A 20,796-nucleotide genomic window follows, 5' to 3' on the forward strand; every position below is an offset into this window, starting at 1 on the left:
TAGATCACAAGCAGACAGGGTAGTTCTTTTTAATTTTGAGCTTCTCCTCGCTTTTTGAACACTAAATTGGTTGTCAGTAAATGGAAAAACCCTGGGAATTCATTCTTAAGCTCTTTATTTTCTTCAGCAGCTTGTGTTTTAACAAGGTTATTTTTTCAGTGATGCTGGATAACAGTCCAGTCTGATTCACGGCCTAAATCAGGTCTCCCTTTAATGATTTCTGCAACAAGAGCACCAATTCCATTTGTGTGCCACTGGGTGATTTGCTTTTCCTTCTCATCTTTACTTTCTTTGCAATTTGGCAGCCAAAAACCATAGAGAAGCTCAAACTGTGCTTGTCTTTAAATAGAAACAAAGAGAAAGCCATATTTTTTGCAAACGGTTTCCACCTTTAGGAGCCTTTGTCTTCATTAGTACTACATGACTACGGGAAGATCAGGAAGACTGCTGCTTTCAAAACTACATTAACTCGTCTTGTCTAATGTTTGATACCTCGATTTCAGCACTTGAATCAATTTTATGGGAATAACGGGTATCAAACTTGATAATAGGATGTGTTAGACCTGGGGGAAGTTAATACGTATTCAAAACCTTTGTAAGGGAAGAGAAACATAATGATACTGTTGTGGCCCTCTATACAAAGTGTGAAAAGCAAATGCATATATATGATCACAGAGGGGATCTAATGAACAAATAATGTTCCGGTGTAAGGATGCCTCCATGACTGGAAACCAATTGCCTACCAGCCAAACCATGACAGCAGACCAGTGGTGATCATGCCACCAATTAGTTTCTCGTGTGGATATTCCATAACAGTACAGGATATAGTTTATCTGAAAAACTGGTTCACAGAAAGCGTGTCTGTCTAGTGATTTACTCGATAAGACAATAAACTTCAGAAATTCCTCTGAAGAAGCAGCATTACCCCCGCTGGGATGTTCATTTAGTACATGATAAGCAAAAGGATAATTTTATTTTCGTCCTATTTCACTGCAAAATGAGAAAAGTGTGTCCGCTTAACTGAGCCACAGAGAAATAAATCACTTGCATGTAGAAGTGGGCAACCCCGGGGCATGAGAAATAAAACACTCTTCCAGTCTTCCAACTGTTTGGTCCTCTTGTCTTCTACACGAACAGCTAATTTGTAACCCACCACTCCTTCATCCAGGTGGAAGCCGAGCTGATCGATAAGCTGGACAGCCTGGTATCCGAAGGGAAGGGCGATGAGAACTACAGGGAGCTCTTCAGCCTGCTGTAAGCTATGCCGGTTTCTGCTCACTGCGGTGTGCAGCGTCCTGGAAAGAGCCAAAGCGTGATGTGTGCAGCTGCAGTGCAGTGCTGATTTTCAGTGAGAACAGCAAGGGCTTTCTGGCAGGTTGTCATGACGTGGCTCAGTGAAACAGATACGCCACTCTAATTCTGAAAGGAATGTAAAAACCTAAACTGTTCTTTGTTGTCTTTCTGTGAAATCTAATTTAAGGCTGCGCAGGTAAGTAGTTATCATTCTCCTCTCAAAAACTGATCTGCCGGAGGAACCGGTGTCTTTCTTTTTACATGCAGTAAGTGAAATCGTAGCCTTGGGGTTGTTTGGACAAACAGGGCACTATCCAGCATGTCAGGCCTTGTCACAGCAGAAGAGACCTTCCTTGGCATTGTCTTCTGCTGCGTGAAATTTTTGAAGGTCGTATTTTGGTTGGTTCAACAGTTACAAGTTGCATCCTCCAGTCTGCCATGACACTGTATTTCCACTCCCTTTCACACCAAAAATCAGTCACTTGGAAGGAGAAACTTAGAGACTTTGCATCTGACTTTCCCCTGAGTTATCTTTGATTACTGACCTCACACCCAATGTCATTTCCAGTGATGCTGTTCATTTCAAACAGACTTATTTGGAACTGTGAGACTCCAGAGCAGTTAACCCTCAATCTGTTAATAATTTAGTGAGCTGGTGAGATCATTAGCAGAATTTTAACCATATATGCCAGACAATTCTGTGTGACTCCCAACAGCATGCTGGCAGTTTGAGGCATAAACCTTCATTTCACTGTATTTCTCGTAGTTCTGAATTGACACTTGCACATTCATTCATTTTGGAGACAGACAAGCCTACCCATGCTGTACGCCTCTCCTTAGGAAGTGTGGAAATGTATTCAGTTTTGATTTGTGCCAGTTCAGCCTCGGGAGGTCTGGCACTTCACGTGCACAGATAGCGTGAGTGTGTTTCAGGGATAAAGGAAAGAAAATGGCTATCCTTTTTATTATCACTCACCTGGCAAGGGGAGTATTGTGCATTTCCTTTGCTCAGGTGGAAGACATTCGTTACCCAAAATGTTAAGAATTTGGGGCCTGCAGCTTGTTACTTATTTTTAGAGGATAGTGACTGCTTGTATTTTGAAGAAACACAGCCTGGAAGCCCAGCAACCTTTAAGTCTGCTACTGACTTTCCCGAGAACAGTGTGAGGAAACAATTCCACAAAGTTAATAGATGCTGTGTGAAATAAACAGTTGACCCTGAATTCTGCTGTCTCAGCGATACCGCTGAAATATGAATTGGCTCCCTCAGCTGGAAATCATTCTAGTAGAGAAGAGTTTGCCTCTTTTGAGGACAGGTATGGTGCCCAATAGAATTTCTTAGGCCAGAGATACAGTTTCAGGAAATCAGCCTGTAAATTTGCTTTCTTTTTTCACTTTTTAAATACGTTTTTCAGTGTTCTCACGCTCGCCTTCCCTCATCCTTCACAGTTGTCTCAGTGGGATGCTCCCTGTACTGTCAATTTGCTGAGAAGGAAAAGATAAACCTTTATTTATTTACTGTTTAAAGAAATTGCGATTCAGGGTTGGTTGGCCCATTAGAGACGAAAAGACGAAAATTAAAGTGGGGATGAGCAAAGAGGCATTTGTATTAGGTTCAGACTCCCTTCCAACTTCTGGCTGCGGTTAGCAGCATCTAAACTACAGGTGATATGTAGGAATCAGCCAGTGCCATGAGCGCTGCTCTTTTTCATCTGTTTTAAATGGCAATGTGAAGATATTTTTCCTTCTGTCAATCCTGTAATTTCCTTGTCTTTGCTTCACGCTGCCTGGAGTAGAACCCAGCTCTTTGGGCCTTATCCCAGGTAAGACAGTAATTCTATGAATTTGTTTGATGAGGGGGAAAGCAGGTTGTCCACAGCTGTCTGTGTACTCTGTACCATTTCCCTGGAAGCCTCATCTGCTGCCTTTTCATCTCCCAACAGTCTGCTGGAGAAGATTGAGCAGGAAACATGGAGGGAGACTGGAATCTCCTTTGTTACATCAGTTACTCGTCTCATGGAGCGTCTGCTTGACTACAGGTATCTGGCACAGCAGTCATGTATTCCAAGTACGAGAAGCTCATAACGAGGCAGTACCAAATTTCTTTTCTACAGGAGTATTTGTATTGTTCATCAAGCTGCATGCTTCTCTTCTGGCAAGTACTGTGTAAGCCAGGCTAACTCACTGCTGCTGGCTTCTGAGTAAAAACCCTCTCCTCATCCTGTCATTCTTGGGTGCTCATTCCTCGTAACAGCAAAGATAAAGACATTTTGTAATTTGTAGTTTTGTACTAAGGTTTAATCAGGTTGCTAAATGATTAGTTCCTTCTATCATCAAAATGGTCTCACCTAATTCAGCACGACAGAGGCTAAATGCAAGAACGATCTCAAATGCCTCACTGCACCGAGGTGTGCTAGACGCCTCATCTAGAGCGCAGGGCTGGAAAACCTCTCGTCTGAGGGAAGTCTGACATGTCAGCTGGTGGCTCGTGTGTGCTAGACTCCGCTATAAATTAGCGTCTTTGGTTTGGTTTGAGACTGGAGTTTGGAGGACTGCTGTGCCGTTACAGCGGAGCGTTGACTCAGTTACAAGAAAATGTTTTAACTTCACACATATATATACACATACATACACATATACACACACACCCCATAACAGTTGTTTTTATGGAATGACAGACAATTTGAAACTCTACAGAACTGCCCCAAATATTTCTATCTTTAGCCTAGTGACAGGATTTCCCATGATTTTTGCTGCGGCTGCTAACTCCAGGTGCAAACCTGTGGCTAGGCTGGGAGTTCTGCAGTTCCGAACCCTTCTCTGTGCTCTTCAGTTTGCTGCTCTTGTCCTTACCAGTGTGGTCCAAACTCCCGGCTGGCTCCTGACAAGAGCTGCTGTACAATACTCCGCAAGACCAGGCATCTGAGACACACGGAAAGGGAACGCGAGGGAGCTGGTGTTTTCTTTGATGAAATTTGCTATCAAGGCAACTTTGATACACATTTTCATGCTTAACTGAAGAACAGATACCCGTTTGTAATGGATTTTTAATGCAGAGCAGATTTTTTCATTCCCGGAGCAGAGCAGGGCTCTGCAGCAGTGTTTGGAAACACCCAGGCCTCTCCCGGCGTGCAGCTGCCAGTTAGCTGACAGCGTAGTTCTCAAGACAGCTTGCTGTGTCTCTGCTTTACGAATGTGACCTCTCTTTCACAAATGAATGTGACTTCTTCAAGTCAAGAGTAGTAATTTCTGAAGTCTTACACTTTTTGTACTGCCTGAATAGATACAATTTCTAAAATATTCCAGAAACTAAAGATAAATTCTTGAGTTTAACTTCCCTATGAAAACGTTTGTGATCAAGTCGGAATTACTCAGGTTGTATCTCACAGTGCGCTGGAAAGCTGAATTGATGGAAGTGAACCCTTTGACTACAAAGCCACTCAACACTAACATCTGGAGATCAATAATAGTTCCTCACTTTTATAGTAGGTCTTTGTTCAGATTTTTTTTGGCCACTATTACCTAATGTTCAGGTTCTTGTAAGATGTGAAGCAGCAGTCATTTCAGGTGCTTGTTCTCAGATGCAGACATGTAAGAGGACACAATTGTCATATCATTTACACCATATAAGGAAATTTTTATCACAGAAGCTTTATTTTAAAAAAGTATATGGTTAACTGTTGTGCTTCGAGAAAACTCTGGAGGATAAGATAGCTTCAAATTCATTTTAAAAGGACCTTTTTTTGCAGATGTATATTTCCATATTCCTTTTCCTTAGGGACTGCATGAAAGGAGATGAAACAGAAAACAAGAAAATTGGCTGCACTGTTAACCTTATGGTAAAGATGTTTCCTTTATCTCTTTGTGAAGCTGTGCAGTGTGTCGAAGTTGGGATGGGAAAGGCTGGGACAGGAATCTGTGTCGGGCAAGGGTAGCTTCAGAATCCGAGCACTGGGAAAAGAGAACAGAATGACAGGGGTTGTAAGGATCCCCTGGAGGCCTGTGGTCCAACGCTGCTTAAAGCGGGGCCAAATAGGTCAGGTTCCTCAGGGCCTTGTCCAGTTCTGAGCATCCCTGTGACAGAGTTCTGCAACCTCTGTTGCCTTTCCTTTCAGCAAAAATCATGATAAAATCAGTGGGTTAAGTCGGTGTGAATCAGCTGATTGTCTGGAATGAAGAGTCTCAGTAACGACTTTTAATTTCACAGAATTTCTATAAATCCGAAATCAACAAGGAGGAGATGTACATCCGCTATATCCACAAGCTGTGTGACATGCACCTGCAGGCTGAGAACTATACAGGTTAGCGAGACATCGTATGGGGTCTGTTTGAAATCCCGGTGAAAGTTTTTGACTCTCCTGATGTTCTACTCTAACATCTGATTCATTCTTTTGGAAAAAAACTTGCATGAATCAGTTATGGCAGTTGGGAAAATAGGAAGTTGAGGTCCAGCCCGTTTCCTCAAGTGAAACAGTTTGTGTCTGTGCCCACACAACCATATGACTACTCTGTAACACCCCAGATTTTACATTAAAGCGTTCCATGAGGAATGTTGATCAAAAAAATCACAGCAGTAGAATCGAAATGAGAGGAAGATGAAAATCACAAACCCGGTGTTGTATTATCATTTGCCATATTTCCTTGCATTGTACTATTTAGAGAGCACTTAGAAAGTGTATAGACTCTAATTCTGTGCTGCCCACGCTGTTTGCAGCTGCGGGCCCCAAATCTAGTTATGTATCTGAATATCTGATCGTGCACTTAAATCAAGGCAGTACTAAAAGGAAACTTGACAGATTTGTACCTAAAACTCAGATTCACAGGGAATACCTTTGTGCTGCTGTTTTAAGTAATTGAACAATGTAACGATCATCTAAGACTGCAGTTTTTTCTCAAATTGTACATCAGAAATTCCCCACTGTTTAAGCAGCATCTCTAGTGACCTTTCAGAGTTTGGGCTGTATTTATTTGTTGTCATTGATGCAGTGTTCAATAACTGTACTTCCAACAGAGGCTGCATTTACTTTGCTTTTGTACTGTGAGTTGCTTCAGTGGGAGGACAGACCTCTGAGAGAGTTCCTGCATTATCCATCTCAGTCAGAGTGGCAACGTAAGGAAGGTCTGTGCCGTAAGATTATCCATTACTTCAACAAAGGGAAGGTATGCCAACTTCTTCTCTCTTCCAGCAGCTTCCTTCCCTTGTCCTGACTTACTTAGGGCTTGCAAGCCTGTCATCCCACTTCAGTAGCCTGCAAGTAAATTGGCATCAAAAGGTTTTGTAACTTGACAAATTGCTTCTTGGCTCCCTGGATGAAAAACCAGATGAGAAAATGGATAATGGGTATTTCCTTATGTATAACAGTGGGAACGAGTTTAGGTAGCCAAGAGGAAAAACACCAGAACATTTTTACACCTTAAACCGGATCACCTGATAGGGCAGAAAGCTCTACGAGTGCCAGCTCCTCGGCTTTTGGGGGCAGGGCTGCGTTTTGTAGTTGTCTGTGCGAACTGCTGGGTTATGACTCACGTCAGGACTTGTTTTGTTTCTAACCGACAGAAGTAAATGGCAGGCAGTGCGCTGTAGGAGTCCCTGTACTTGAAAAGATTAAAGTCTTTTCGGCGTCACTGTTGGTTTAAAGTGGCTTTCAATTCAAGTGCAGTTTCATCCACTGCACAAGAAGGAAATCAATACATTTCAATTTCACATCTTCGGTATGTTTTTCATACAATAATTTTATTTTTTTAAATGACTGCAGGCGTAGGTGTTGCAGTCCCTTGTGTCATGACATTTTGGGAACATTTCAGAGGTGAACCATAAAAGTGCTATCACCTTTGAGAATGTTTTCAAATTTTTCCCTTCTCTAGAAAAATTCCGATAGCTTACATTACTGAAAGGTAATTACTGAAAGGTAATGTCCATGTGTGCACCTCAGGGTTCTTACTGCCTGGGATGGCAGTGACAGTGGCATTAAATACAAATGTGATATGGGTCTCTTCAGAAATTTTCAGGGTTTTCCAGACTGCACTTAAAGTAAATTACTGACTTGTGCAAATACTGCAGTACTGCACTGACTAGACAAAGGTGATGTAGGCACTGTGTAAAACAAGTGAGTCTGCATTTTTGACAAAAACAGGCAATCCGTCTGTGTACCAACAGGGAGTAAGAACTTGATGTCATTTTGCTCTAAACCTCCTAACCTCTTGAGGCTTTTTCCCCAGTGGATGATTTTGGAGTTACTTGGCTTTGTGTTTTAATCCTCCTTTATTATAAATGGTAGCTGAATGACTAAATAATCCACTTCAGCGGTGTGTATGTCACTCAGACTTTGGAAGTGAAAGATGCTGAGAAGCCAGATCCTCCTGCTGCTCTTCAGCGCTCTTCCTGTTGCTGTGCAACAGGGAACAGCCCAGGAAATGGAAGAAACTTGCTTCCCTCAACTTTTGTCTGATAGTTTCTTTCTGCACTACCTTAAGATGGTCCCTCCTCAGTCCCGAGGAGTGGAAATTGCTGTTCTGTGTCCGTCAGTTGTATTTTTAGCGTTCTGTTTCTCGTGCGCTTCTGACATTGTCCTCCAAGTAAGGGGGTCAAAGCAGCTTGAAAAGGGTGTAAAAATTCTTCCTTTTCAACAGGGAAATTTTCTTAGCACAGGAGTGGGGAAGAGCTATGGCCACCAGACTGTCTCAAGTTCAACATAAAGGGCATGCCCATGGAGGGCGGGCAGTGGTGGCATGGCCCACGGCAGCCCTGGAGCACTGCAGAGGGGTGCAGGGTGGAGTCACTCCCATTCCCAGTATTGTCATAGCAGCCCTGTGCTGGGAAGGAACAAGGCATTCCAAAGCCCCTGTAGCCTGCACGCTGGGATGGTGTACTCCTTCCTACTGACTGCTGCTATGAAATTTTGAATGGGTTTATGGCTTTGTCAGCAGCGTCTGCAAGTGCATAACTTCAGAAATGGAGATTTTTTTTTTTAACTCACAGTTAAGATTTTGTCTGTTAAAACTCAAGGTTTTGTAGTTAAAGGCTAGAAATATGAATGGAACAATTGGAACCCGGTTGATCACGCTTCTGAACAGCAACACTTTGAAAACTACACAGCCTTTTTCTGTCCAGATCACTGCTAGATTTTATTAATTAAAACCTCTGACCAGCTCCCATCACAGCATCACAGTGTGTATTCTCCTTGGTCTCCGCCAAGTGCTGTGAGAGACCCAAAGCTGTATTTCCAAAGCAGATCATTTTTAGATCACGTGCTCCATACCCAACATTTGAACTGATTTTTCTTGTGCACCCTCACTGAGTCGTATTTCCAAAAGAAATCTGCACCCTGGGATGGGAGTAGATAAAAGCTGCCATTCCTGCATGGTGATTGTCTTTACCTGTGCTTCCCTGCGTGCAGGCAGCACTGCTCTGCTGAGAGTTGCTGGTGCCATAGGAGAAAGCTGCAATAAACATCATATGAATGTGCTTTTCAAGTGAAAGGCATAATATGGAACATGCCAACAGATCCAATGTCAGCAGACCAGCAGTAATGAGGGAAATTAACAGTGGAGACATTAGGAAATTATTTGAAGGGGGAAGAATGATGCTTTAGAGGGAAGTGACACTTGTGTAGCACGTGGAATTACACATTAAATTTCTACACTGTGAAGATGTACTTGTTACCATCACAGACTTCGAAAGCGAGGATCCCAGTGATTCACATACACGTTCATTCTCTTTTCAAGTATCTGCAAAGTCTCTCTTCTCTCCAAGAAGAGAGATTATGTTTCCTGTAGATTATGTTTCTTCGCTTTGTCTCATCTTGTATCTACAGAATATTCTGCTAGCACAGTGGAATTTCTCTGGCTAATTTCTCTAGCTAAAACAAAGAGAGAAAGCCCAAGTTAGGATGACAGAAATAGTATCAGGGTGCAGGTAGAAGAGCTGGTATAAAAAGAAATAAGATGTGGTTCTGTGTTGTTAACTTAATTCAGTTCACGTCAGAAAATGCGCATGAAAAGGTGACATCTTTCAGATCACAGGAAGGGAAGAGGGCAGCTAGCTTTCTGCTTCTGTCCAGGAGACAGTTCAGAGGATTACACAGGCTTTAGCCACAGCATCCCATGTGGAAGTGAGACTCTGCTCACACTGTGCGACAAAAGCCATATTCCTGGCCACTTGTTTTAAAAGAGACTTTTCCATTCTTTCAAGTAAATAGATCAGCTAAGGACTGAAAATGAATGCATAATATCTCTGTTAAGAATGTCGAAGCCTACAAAAAATGCAGTGGTGTTTGTGTTTGCTAATACAAACCGTTAACGTTGTTAACCCCAGTTCAGTGTATCAGTTTGTATGTCATGGACTTTGACAACCCACAGCAAAAATCTTGTTAATTTGGGATCATGAAAACACGAGTAATACTCTGACTAGTCAAGTAACTGTTCTTTACTGTATTTATCAGGCTTCCCATCATCCTACACAACTAATACTATCAGAATATCCAAACTGATTCTGAAATAATCTTTTATTTAGCAAGATCTTATGTAAGTTCTTGTAATCAACTGAAGCTAAAGCAATGTAGGATCAATTATTTTTGCCTTTTCAGTTCTTACAACTATTCCTTATTTTAATACAACATTACACTTTCTGGTTTTGCTACTTTTTTTGCTAGAAAAAAGTTTGCTGGTGTTAAGGATGAGAGAACAGATACTACAAATGGGTGTGCATAAAGGGAGGCATTGTAAAGCACCTGATACACTAGATCAAACCATGTAGGGATTCACTTTTTCAAGTTGAAGGTACATATAAGCAGAAAAACTATTTCCATATTAAGTGCTAATATTTTACATAATTACTGTTAATTACTGTTACCAATAATTTACAGTATTGCAATTAATATTCTTAAAACTTAAGGTGATAGTCTAAGTCACACATTAATTTTGCTTTCACTACAGCAGGGTCCCAGTTTGGGCAAGTTGGCCCCGTAACGCTTAACAGTTAATGCAGTAAAGGTCCAGCCGAGACCTTGGTGTTGCAGACCTTTACACGAGTATGGTAGGAAACAGCCACTCCCCCAAAAGGCTTCAAATCTGTGCAGGTAAAAGAGGGTGGGAGAGGAGATTTCAGCTGAGCGGTGTACAGTGAGCACTCTGAGGAGCTGGGTGAGGTAACAGGGGAGTCTTCCTCCCTCTCAGTGAGGGTGTGCCCAAACTCCGTCTCTCTCCCCGCTGCCTCTGCGGGTGATGAGCGTGGTGTGCTGGGAAGGTTTACTGTGCGCAGACTTAGTTGAAGAACTGAGTTTCGCTTTCAGTTCTCGGTGTGGATAGCTACTGAGTGCAGCGGTGCAGGTCAGTTCTGAGGATGTTTGGTCTCTCTCTGAGTGTTTCCCATTGCTGGACAGGTTCATGCTCTCATGCCTGGGAGTGCTTTGCTGAGGAGCTATGCCCTCACTCTTTATGGTGGAGAGTTTTAGTGCAGAAAGCAAAGGAGATACTGGGGGTGGGCTGAAGGGGTGTTGCTGCTTGTATTACCCTTCTGTAGATAAGTTCCCACCCTTGTGAGTGCACTGCCAGTAACAAGCAGTGTGTGTGTGTTGTTTCAGTGGAAGATATGCCTCAGTTACTGTCTTGAAGGAGGAATTAATCTGATGTTTAATGGAAGCTTGTTCATCACGTTGCATTTTCACATTTAATCCCCGGCATCTCATTCCAAATGAATTTCCAAAACTGAGTTTCCGTACTCCTCTCAGCTGAGCTGACAATAATGTTCTGTTTACTGTAAGTGTGATTTGCTTTGGTTTCACAGAGCTGGGAGTTTGGGATCCCACTGTGCCGAGAACTGGCCATACAGTATGAAAGTCTCTATGATTATCAGAGCCTCAGCTGGATTCGGGTAAGTAGCAGCAGTTCCTCTCCTTGCACGCTCTCCTGTCATTCCCCAAGGAATCTTGCTCTCCTGTCAGAACTTTCTGAATTTAAAAAATAAACATATTCCCTATACAGCGCCATGCGTTTACAGTGACTCCTTTGCCACTGATTCATCTGGATGACTCTGTAGGCCTGCTGAAGTAAATCCTGCCAGCAGTTAACTCCCACGAGTATATGGAGACAGCACACACAAAGGAGCTGGGCTTGCTATTGCAACTGCATATTTATATATCTTCTTGCATAAAATAGCTTTTTAAAAAAATACTGGCGTTTCATTTTAATTCCCAAAATATCGAGGACAGCTTGTGCCTCAGTTGACAAAAGAGGAACCAGAGAAAAAGAATGGAGAAGGCAAACACTTATGGCATCCTAAGAATCTGGTCCTCCAGTAAAACCAAACACGTGAGGAAATCAGGGCACATTTGCAGCATCGTGCTTTAATCAGAAAAACTCAAAGTTGCGGTCATTATTTAATGGCTTTGTGAATGTGAAAAGAGTTCGTCTGCTTTTGTCCCCCAGGGTAGCGCACGCATACCCAAACGTACGGTTTATGCGATGCGGATGCGCTCTTACACACAGGGCTGTACGTTCTCTTCAAAAAGTCAAATCTGTTCTCCTCTGAGGGTACCTGCTGAGCGAGGTCTCATGAGCTGCCCTGCTGAATAACCTGTTTCTTCAGAGTGGCCCTAAATAGAATTCAAGTGACCACCTTGTTTGTGCGCTTGTTTGTCATAGACATCTAAAATAGAGCAAGGCAAAAGTTTATCCTGGTGTACAGGAAATACCATATCGTTAAAGTGATCACGAATGATGAGCAAACAAATGTATTAAAGGTTTAGTCAAGTTGTGCATCAAGACTTCCTTTCCTAAAACATCAGTAAATCAGCTCTTGCTGCTGCCTCTCTATTATTTGGATTTATCAGCTGGCAGGTGAAGAGCATCTCAGCTGATCAGTATAACCAGTTCACTTCACCCTTGTGCTCACTGGTGTGTGATCTGTTTTCTGTTCAAGTTTCCCAACTCTGTGTTGACCTGACCTGAGTTGAATTTCCTCCCACTCTGAAGCGTTTGCCTCTCTGCCAGTAATGTCATTCAACGCATTCCTTTATTCTTCCTGCAATGACTTTGGGACCTTCTCCAGTATAGAAAAGGAGTCAATGCATATGGGAACCAAGGACAAAACCTTGGTGCGATATTCCAAGTCAGAGCTGCTGTCAGGGTTCCCTGCAGTGGAAGCAATGATGGCAAAGTGATTGTTCTCTTTAAAAAGCAATCTTTTTGCTACAGTGAAATTCTTGTGAGATTTTAACTGAGGTTCGGTTTGGCAAGGGGTCCTGAGATCCCACTCCGCATACAAGCGCTAGCACAGTGCCACAAAACTAATAATTAGAGCTACAGAAAGACCATTTACTTTTTCCAAACCCCCTTTTTCCTCCATGTTAAACCTCCTGGTTTAGTAGTTGAACCTACTTTGTTTGATCTGTTTCATGCCCCTCAACTCGGTTAAGCCAAAACCATTGCACCGGTGCAATTTTCCAGACAGTAGTTTAGATTTGAGCTGTAGGAGAGACTAGGACACTGTGAGCCAGGCAACACAGATCTCAGTCTCAGCTTTGTCGTTAATTCTGCAATGCAAAGACCATTACATGCGTGACCTGCTTAATTTAAAATAAGATACAACAGAGAGATTTTCCTATGTCATCTCCAAAACTGTAAAATTAGTGTAATGATACTATAGTCTGCTCCACCATGTAAGCTGTTAAATTAATAATTTTTGTCTTTGAAAGAATTTTGGTCTTTTCATTAAAACTTGTGGGGTTAAAAGAGTAATGCGACATTTTTAATGTGTCTTCAGATTCCGGTGTTTTCAGTGCAGCTTTACGGGTCTGAGAGCAGCTGTCTTTTTCCCTCCACAGAAAATGGAAGCCACCTATTACGATAACATCATGGAACAGCAGCGCTTAGAACCTGAGTTTTTCAGAGTTGGTTTTTATGGTCGGAAATTCCCATTTTTTCTGCGGGTAAGCCAGACTTACACAAAACACAACAAAGGGACTGGGCTCAGAAGAGCAGTTAAGGCTTTGTATTTCTGTGGTGGAGATATGATGTCTGCCGTTCAGCTTACCCTTTTACGCCTGCACAAACAGAAACAGCTTTCTGGCTGAGCTGAAGGATGTGGTCCACTGGGAGCGTTCCTAGGAGCAGACATCAGAAATCTGACTCATGCCTCTGTGTGTTTTTGACCGTCTGCAGATGCAGCACAAATTGCCTCTATATATTAAGCAAAATGCTGTATTGCAGCAATGCAACTAATTTTCATCATCTCAGATTACCACATGTTAAAAAGTCTCACACGACAGAATGATTCTAATGCCAGACTGATGACTCTTTCATGCTATCTACAAGCGAACATTTCCTCTCTCCTACAAAATGCCTAGAAGCTTCTCTGGACACATCCCCACTTCCAGCTTGTCTGCTGGTGTGTACGGGATCAGCTGGGTGTGCCATTCATTAAAACGTGCAATTATCTTATTTTCCTAATGAGGAATCAAACCTAAAATGTCTTGTTGCTAGTTCAGAGCAAGGAAGGAACCTAATCTGACAACTGCTGTAAGCACTGTCTGAAAATTGGTGGTAGATGCCCTCTCGCTTGACAAGACAATGAACTTGAAGCATGCTTTCAACTGGAGGTGCGTGGTTTGTGTTCTCTTTGAAGACATGGTTGGACAAAAAAAAGAGATGGCACCGCTCTTGAGTTACACAGAAAGAAGCTCCAAAAACCCAAACTGCACCAGGTTGAAAACTGCATCTTCAGTCTCCCTCTGATTACTAAGGGGGGTTTTAACTAGGATTTGAACCTTGGTGTTTAATTACAGTCTTTTAATGGAAGCACAGGGCGGGGAAGTAAAGGCAAGTTGGAATTAATCAAAGTGACAAACCAGTGGATAAAGAGTGACTTAGGTTGTTGCAAGGCGGATTTGAACTGTGCCATAATGCAGCAGCCTGAGTCAGCGTAGAACCCATGTGCAGAGGAATTGGGGGAAATGACGAGTGCTGCAGTGTGAAGCAGTAGCTGCCCTTCCATGAACATCTCTAGAGAAAACTGGCAATTTCTTTTTTTATATCTAACAGCAGATGTTTCAGAAAATGAATGACAACAAAGTCATCATGGCACATAAGTGTTCCTGCGTTTGAAGTGACGTCAGAGAATCTGGCTTATTGTGTTATGGATCCCACAGTTTATCTTGGATCCTGCATGGCCTGCATCTGGGTTTAACAGTGCACGAGTTTTCGGAGCACAGCACTTGCTCCTTGCCAAACAGTCTAACGGTATGGCTCCGTAGCTGCAGACGTTTTCAGCGAACAGGAGCGTACATAGTGATAATCCTTGTTAATTCCGCAGTTATATTTGGTAGCAGTGCTTCTGATAGCAGATCACTGGCGTAGCAATCCCATTACAAGTCATCGTCCCCCTTTCCCTCCCTAATGATCCATACAGCGCACACATTGCGAAGCACAGACTAAGCCCATTAGCAATCGCATCAGCATGGATCACACTGTAAAGAGAAAGGAAGCAGCTATTCTAGAGAAGAAAAAGATTTACATGGTTTTAAAATTGTCAAATGGATATGGGAGTGATTTAAAGTGATCAAGTAAGTCCAGGCCCTGTTCTCCCTTTTCTACTGATGTTTAGCTTCAGACAGAAAAGAACCGTTTCTTTCTACATCTCTGATTTTGAAGACCTGTTGTCTAGCAAAGTCATTGTTCATGTTTCTATGAATTCTGCATTTATTTCTAGCCTTCCTACATAAGTAAATTAAAACTGTCCATGTCATCCACCTACCAGAAATTCAAGTAAGGGCTGACAAGCCACCTTCCGTGTCTGAGAAGTGTAATAAATTCAGCTTTGAGGTGTTTTCAGGACATTATTTTTAGAATCGCAGTAACTTTATTTATAGGGTTACTCTCTTCTAGATTGCTGCAATCAAAAGCTAAAATAGAGTGCAGTAAGTGTCATGAAGAGATTCACCTTCAGACGTGGACTTGCTTCAGATTTAATAATAGCTGCAGAGTTTGGGCATTACAGACTGAACAGTCGAGATTCATCATGCAGTTTTTCTCCCAGTTCCTTGGTTGCTGTGCGTCACAGCTGGAACATGAGATCTGCTCCATAAAGCTCAGAGGCAAAGCCAAAGATAAGCGCCCTCCTTGGCCGTTTTGTTGTCGGGTTTTGCTGCTTTCTCTTTGATTTTGCTACAAGATCAAGAACTGCTCAGCCAGAACCCTTTTCCAGAGCCATTAACAAACCATTATTGCATATACAGCAGCTTCTAAATGCAAGAAATAGGAGGGGAGAGGTGAAAAAGGCCCCTGTACTTCCAGTTATTGTCGTGTGTATGAGAGTTAAAAATACCAGAATTAGAGAGTTTGCTTGCTTTAATTGGTCTCGCATCAGAGGACACTAACACCAGTCAAAACCGTGTTTTGAGGTAAGAGGGCTGGGACCCTGAATACCATCTTTACAACACAGGACTTTAGAAATCTTGTGTCTTGCTGCTCGAAGTTTGAGATGGTTCAAAAAGCATCCAGGAACTCTGCACAGTGGCCAAATGCGAGCTTTCCATTACTGGCAGAAATAAAATTTTGGTCATCAAGAGAAAAGTGAAGGGGAAGGGGCTGAAGGGGAATTTGCTAAGTGGCAACTGAGAATTCTTGGTAAGGCTTTTCCATACCAGTCTGCGATATCCTCGGGACCTCCCCTGTCTGTATTGTTCAGCATGATCAGAGGTGGATCCTGTGGCTGTGACAGTACAGCCATGATTAAACAATGATTTTTGTTCATTACGACTTCTAAGCATAACTGATAAACTGATGTGTGTATATGTATATAAAACTCATAAAACTCATGTGAGTTATATATAACTCATAAATTGATAAATATTTCCCTCTGTTCTGTGAAATCCGCAGGAGTTCTATCTATCTGCTGTAACTTGTTATTTGCCAGCAGCTTTTCCAGAGTACCACAGCCGCATTGGTGGCTTAGTCCTACATTTTGGTTGATAGGTTTCAGTACAGTCCAGTTAAAACCAGTCCCTTTCCCGTGGTCTGAAAAGCAAATAAGAGGAGGCCACAGGACTGAATGCTCCGTGTGTGTGGCTCAGAGGCAGCGTTCTGTGGAGGGATCAGTGCAGCAGTCTACTGATTCATCCCTTCTTGATGAAATACATCGTAAAGAAAAAGGGGCAAAACCTGTAAGTGGTGTTACGTGAACATTTTACTCTCACATTAGCATATGGACAATGTCATTTAGCTTTGGTTTTGAAGCAATAAAATTTAAAGTGAGATAAAAGCCAGTATAATTTAACTTACTTTTAAGGGGACTAAGTTATGCTTCTTCTTGCAGAACAAAGAATATGTATGTCGAGGCCATGACTATGAGAGGCTGGAAGCCTTCCAGCAGAGGATGCTAAGTGAGTTCCCACAAGCCATTGCAATGCAACATCCAAACCACCCAGATGACTCTATATTGCAGTGTGATGCCCAGTGTATCCTTCGGTGAAAGGGCAAACTGCAATTAGAACTGCGCTAGAGCACAGAGGAGGAAGGTGCTGGAAAAGGTCATCAGCTTGGATACCTCTGTTCCTAAATGTTTTTGGTTTTTTGGGGGTGTTGAGTCTGGGGGATTTGGGTTTTTTTGTTTGTTTGTTTTTTGCAGTCTCCCTTTCTTTTGAACTGCTGAACTCTTTTATACCTGGGGCTTTGAACCTCATCCCTCCCCTTGGTAATCTATGGTGATTTAATGCAACCAGTGCAGTGGTGTATACGTTCAAGGTCTGAGCAACGTCACATTTAATGGGTCACAGGGACTTCGGGAGGGTTTGGTCATGAGAACACTGCTGTTTGGCCTATGTGACTACACCAAGGATATCGCACAGGACTCGAACCGTAAGGACGCTGTCAGCAAGTGCAGTCTCCTGAAAAGGGCTGCTGTTTCCCACTTGTCTTTCGTAACACATGCTTTTCACTCCTCTTTGCTGTACAACACTGGGACTTTCATAGACAGAGCGGTGGTCTGTACTGTATTTTTGCTGGGTTGTTTATGCTTGCAGAGATCTTGTTGGTAACACTGAGGTTAAACTAGCTTAATTAAACAGGACTGTGAATTGGTGAAATAAGGACAGCTTTGGTTTGTAGACAAAGCTCAAGAATCCAAGGTGAAATCTATCAAAGGGAAATATTACATATTAAGGTACCTAATTACATCAAGATCTCCTGAAGTTCCTCCACAAATGAGGCTCTAATTAAAGCTAACAGGAACTGGATATTTGCCTGCTGTAAGTATTTTGATGTCTTGCTACATATTCTCTGCATCCTAATCTGGCTGTCAGGTGCTGTGACCCTGTAGACTCTCCCAGTAGTTCTAGCCTAGTGATCCATTGTTCCACTTGCGAAAGCAGAGTGTTGGAAAAGAGAGGTGCATGACCTTGGGCATTCACCACCCTGTTTCTTTCCACAGCAGAGCTACTTTCCTGTTTGATGTCCTGTGGCTTTCCTTGACTACATAACTTACAGATTTACAGATCTATGCAGTGACTCCCATCCCAGACAATATAGACGTGCTGCAAATGGACCGTGTCCCTGATCGCATAAAGAGCTTTTACCGAGTCAACAACATCCGGAAATTCCGCTATGACAGGCCCTTCCACAAAGGCCCGAAGGACAAGGAGAATGAATTTAAGGTAGAAGTAGCAAATAAGCAGTGTTTACGTCTTAATCTCTTTAAGGTGGATGCTGTCTTGTTATTTTATGCTGATGCAGCCTTTCAGGTAATCCTGATTTGATGGCCAAAGGCACTAGAGTAGCTCAAATAACAAGTAGCTGTTGAGTCCAAGTGTTACACACCTGACCTGAGTAAAGCACTGTCCCATTTAAAGGTGAGTTATTTTAGTGCCAAGAAAAACGCATTTTGAAGCAAGGACGGGTTTTTTGTTTGGCTGGAATTTTTTGTTACTGTTCATGTTCCCATGACACAGCTGGTGGTCAACCTTTAAAAATTCGTATAGAGATGTGGAGTGTGTTGCTTTAGAGCATGCTGGTTTTGTTGTTCAGGTGACATTCTGCAAAGTCAGTTACTGCTTGGGCGGTTAATATATTCTTTGCTGAACTCTACCCCCTTCGCACCTGTCGTAAGTGTAGGGCTGATGTCACTGAAATTCACTGAGCACCTCACATCCTCAATTACTCTTCGCAGAGCTTGTGGATTGAACGTACCACTCTGACCCTGACTCACAGCTTGCCTGGGATCTCTCGCTGGTTTGAAGTGGAGAGAAGAGAACTGGTAACATTAATAGTTCCTATAATTGGGGTTTGAAACGATGAGTTACTGAGGGCATGGGATAGGCAAAACTCTTTGGCTGAAATCTGGCGGTTTAAAATTATGAGGTTTACTGATGATTAAGTACATCCTTTTTCCTTCACTTACTCTAAATAATTGCTGAATATAATCAAGGGAGTTCTGTGAGGGAACATGACAATATAGTGGACACAGTACCAAAAAGATGGAGTGGTGGTATTGTTGCCGTGTCTTCAGTATACAGAAAGCAGTTATCGCAGCTCAGTGACCTGAAATACAGCATTGCCAGCGGTAAACTTTGTTAAAGTAGCTAATTTTCTACAAAGCAGTACAACCTGAGAGATCGTTGAACAATCCTAGAGAATAATTTCATCACAAGAAGGATAATAAATCTCAGTGAAGTGTCCGTGGAATTGAAGCATATTTCATTGCCTTTAAGGTTGAAGTAAGTCCTTTGGAAAATGCCATTCAAGTGGTTGAGAACAAAAACCAGGAGCTGAGAACACTGATAAGCCAGTACCAGCATAAACAAATGCATGGTAACATTAACCTTCTCAGCATGTGTCTGAACGGAGTGATCGATGCAGCGGTTAATGGGGGAATTGCACGATACCAGGAGGTAAGCCAGTCTCTGCTCCTGAATCTACTATCGTCTCTTCTCAGTTTTATTTCCATTTCTGTTTCAAGGAGAGTGTGACTTAAGACAAGAAATTTTCATGCACATTATCGAAATATGAGGCTAAACCCCCTAGTTGGTTATTTTACATCAGTGCTTGGATAGTGACGTGTCAACAGGAGGGTCCAAAGGTGGAGCTGAGATATTGCACTCAAGCAGGTACGGTTGACAGTGGGGTTTCTTCTGCTTGAAACTTTGCTTACCTGGAAATCCTCATTTAGCAGGTAAAAGAGTGAAGCAGCTTTTATGCTGCTTATATTATAAATCCGTTCTGCAGTAGAGGCAGTGGGACTTGTGGTAATTGAGACTGATCAGGCCTGTGATCAAGAAAAGTCACTAATTCGTGCTACTGAACCATGACCTTTGCTAACCTAATTCCAGACTCACCGCAAACCTAAAATGATCTTATATGCAGTATATTGTCTGGTGTAATCTTTGGCAAGCTGTTAACTTAAACTCCCCATTGTGGTAGGTAGGTTTTGGGTGAAACAGCAGCAGCCCAGCAGTGTGGGACACGTCTTCTCTATGGAGCCGTGAACCAAACACTCTGCATGCTTCCTATCAGTTCACCACTTTACTCACTTAACTCCTTTGACTTTAGGCAGTTACGTGAAGAAAACTATTTAAAATTCAAATAAGTGGATGATCCAAGTCTCGGTGGTGTTCCTCATCACTGTCACTTGGGGAAACTTGGTCAGATTCAGGATTGAACAGAATTGTCTAGGTCGCTAGAACCATCCTGTAGCTTTATACCCAAGTGCTAAAGGCAATAAAACCGAGCTGCCGTTAGCCTGATATATTTTGTTTTCCTAAGACTTCTGGACGCTTTCCTCTCATCCTTTGACACTTTGTCATGATGAAATATCCTCCAGTAAGCAGAACACACTTTTTTTTTTTCCTACAGGCCTTTTTTGATAAAGATTATATCACAAAGCACCCTGGAGATGCAGAGAAGATCACCCAGCTCAAGGAACTCATGCAGGAACAGGTATGCTTTTCAGATTAACATTGGTGCAGCATCTGGGTTCATCCTCAGTCAGTCCAAACATAGCAGATCCAACCGATTCATTCAGAAGTAAAGGATTTTTGTACGGGAGATCTAAAGTACATTTGAACGGGGGAAGATGGCCAAGGAGTTTATGAACAGGCCATACACCTTATGGGACGTGAGGTGAAGCTCAGCTAAAAGTACAGGAATTTTGTTGTATCTAATCTAACAGTCATCTTTCAAGCCTGCCATTCATTTTTGGCATTTTGAATTATGTCTTTCCAGTAAATTTCAAGCATAATTAGAGACAGGACAGATGAGGCTTGAGTCTAAACAGGCTGAGTTACGTGGGTAAACTTAAGGCCTATTTACATTATCTGCAGTTTTAGTTTTCCTTAGTGTCTCCACAAAACATGTTGGTAGGTAAAGCTAGCTGGATGCTTTGATGGGAGTGAAACAAGGAAATCGCATCGCTCTTCGCTGCAAGTTTGGCAAGATACACCCCAAGTCTGAACAGAGCCACTAGGCCTGTTTCTTCAACAGATGGCTTAACTGCATTTCAGATTTCCCATCTGTAAA

General features: G+C 42.4%; 1 protein-coding gene across 1 annotated transcript in view; it reads left to right on the plus strand.

The window, feature by feature from the left end:
- Positions 1–20,796, plus strand: part of DOCK3 (dedicator of cytokinesis 3) — a gene marked incomplete at its 5' end in the record, with an annotated part of 177,954 nt that overhangs the window by 141,325 nt on the left and 15,833 nt on the right. The window contains 12 exons of the mRNA XM_010140114.1: positions 1,169–1,254; positions 3,237–3,332; positions 5,072–5,132; positions 5,501–5,594; positions 6,305–6,453; positions 11,078–11,164; positions 13,116–13,220; positions 16,604–16,745; positions 17,773–17,939; positions 18,452–18,538; positions 18,993–19,172; positions 20,134–20,217. Coding sequence (XP_010138416.1) covers positions 1,169–1,254; positions 3,237–3,332; positions 5,072–5,132; positions 5,501–5,594; positions 6,305–6,453; positions 11,078–11,164; positions 13,116–13,220; positions 16,604–16,745; positions 17,773–17,939; positions 18,452–18,538; positions 18,993–19,172; positions 20,134–20,217 — 1,338 coding nt within the window. The remainder of the gene's footprint in view (positions 1–1,168; positions 1,255–3,236; positions 3,333–5,071; positions 5,133–5,500; positions 5,595–6,304; positions 6,454–11,077; positions 11,165–13,115; positions 13,221–16,603; positions 16,746–17,772; positions 17,940–18,451; positions 18,539–18,992; positions 19,173–20,133; positions 20,218–20,796) is intronic.

Source organism: Buceros rhinoceros, unplaced genomic scaffold (genome assembly GCF_000710305.1).
Source record: "Buceros rhinoceros silvestris isolate BGI_N320 unplaced genomic scaffold, ASM71030v1 scaffold3347, whole genome shotgun sequence".
NCBI lineage: Eukaryota > Metazoa > Chordata > Aves > Bucerotiformes > Bucerotidae > Buceros > Buceros rhinoceros.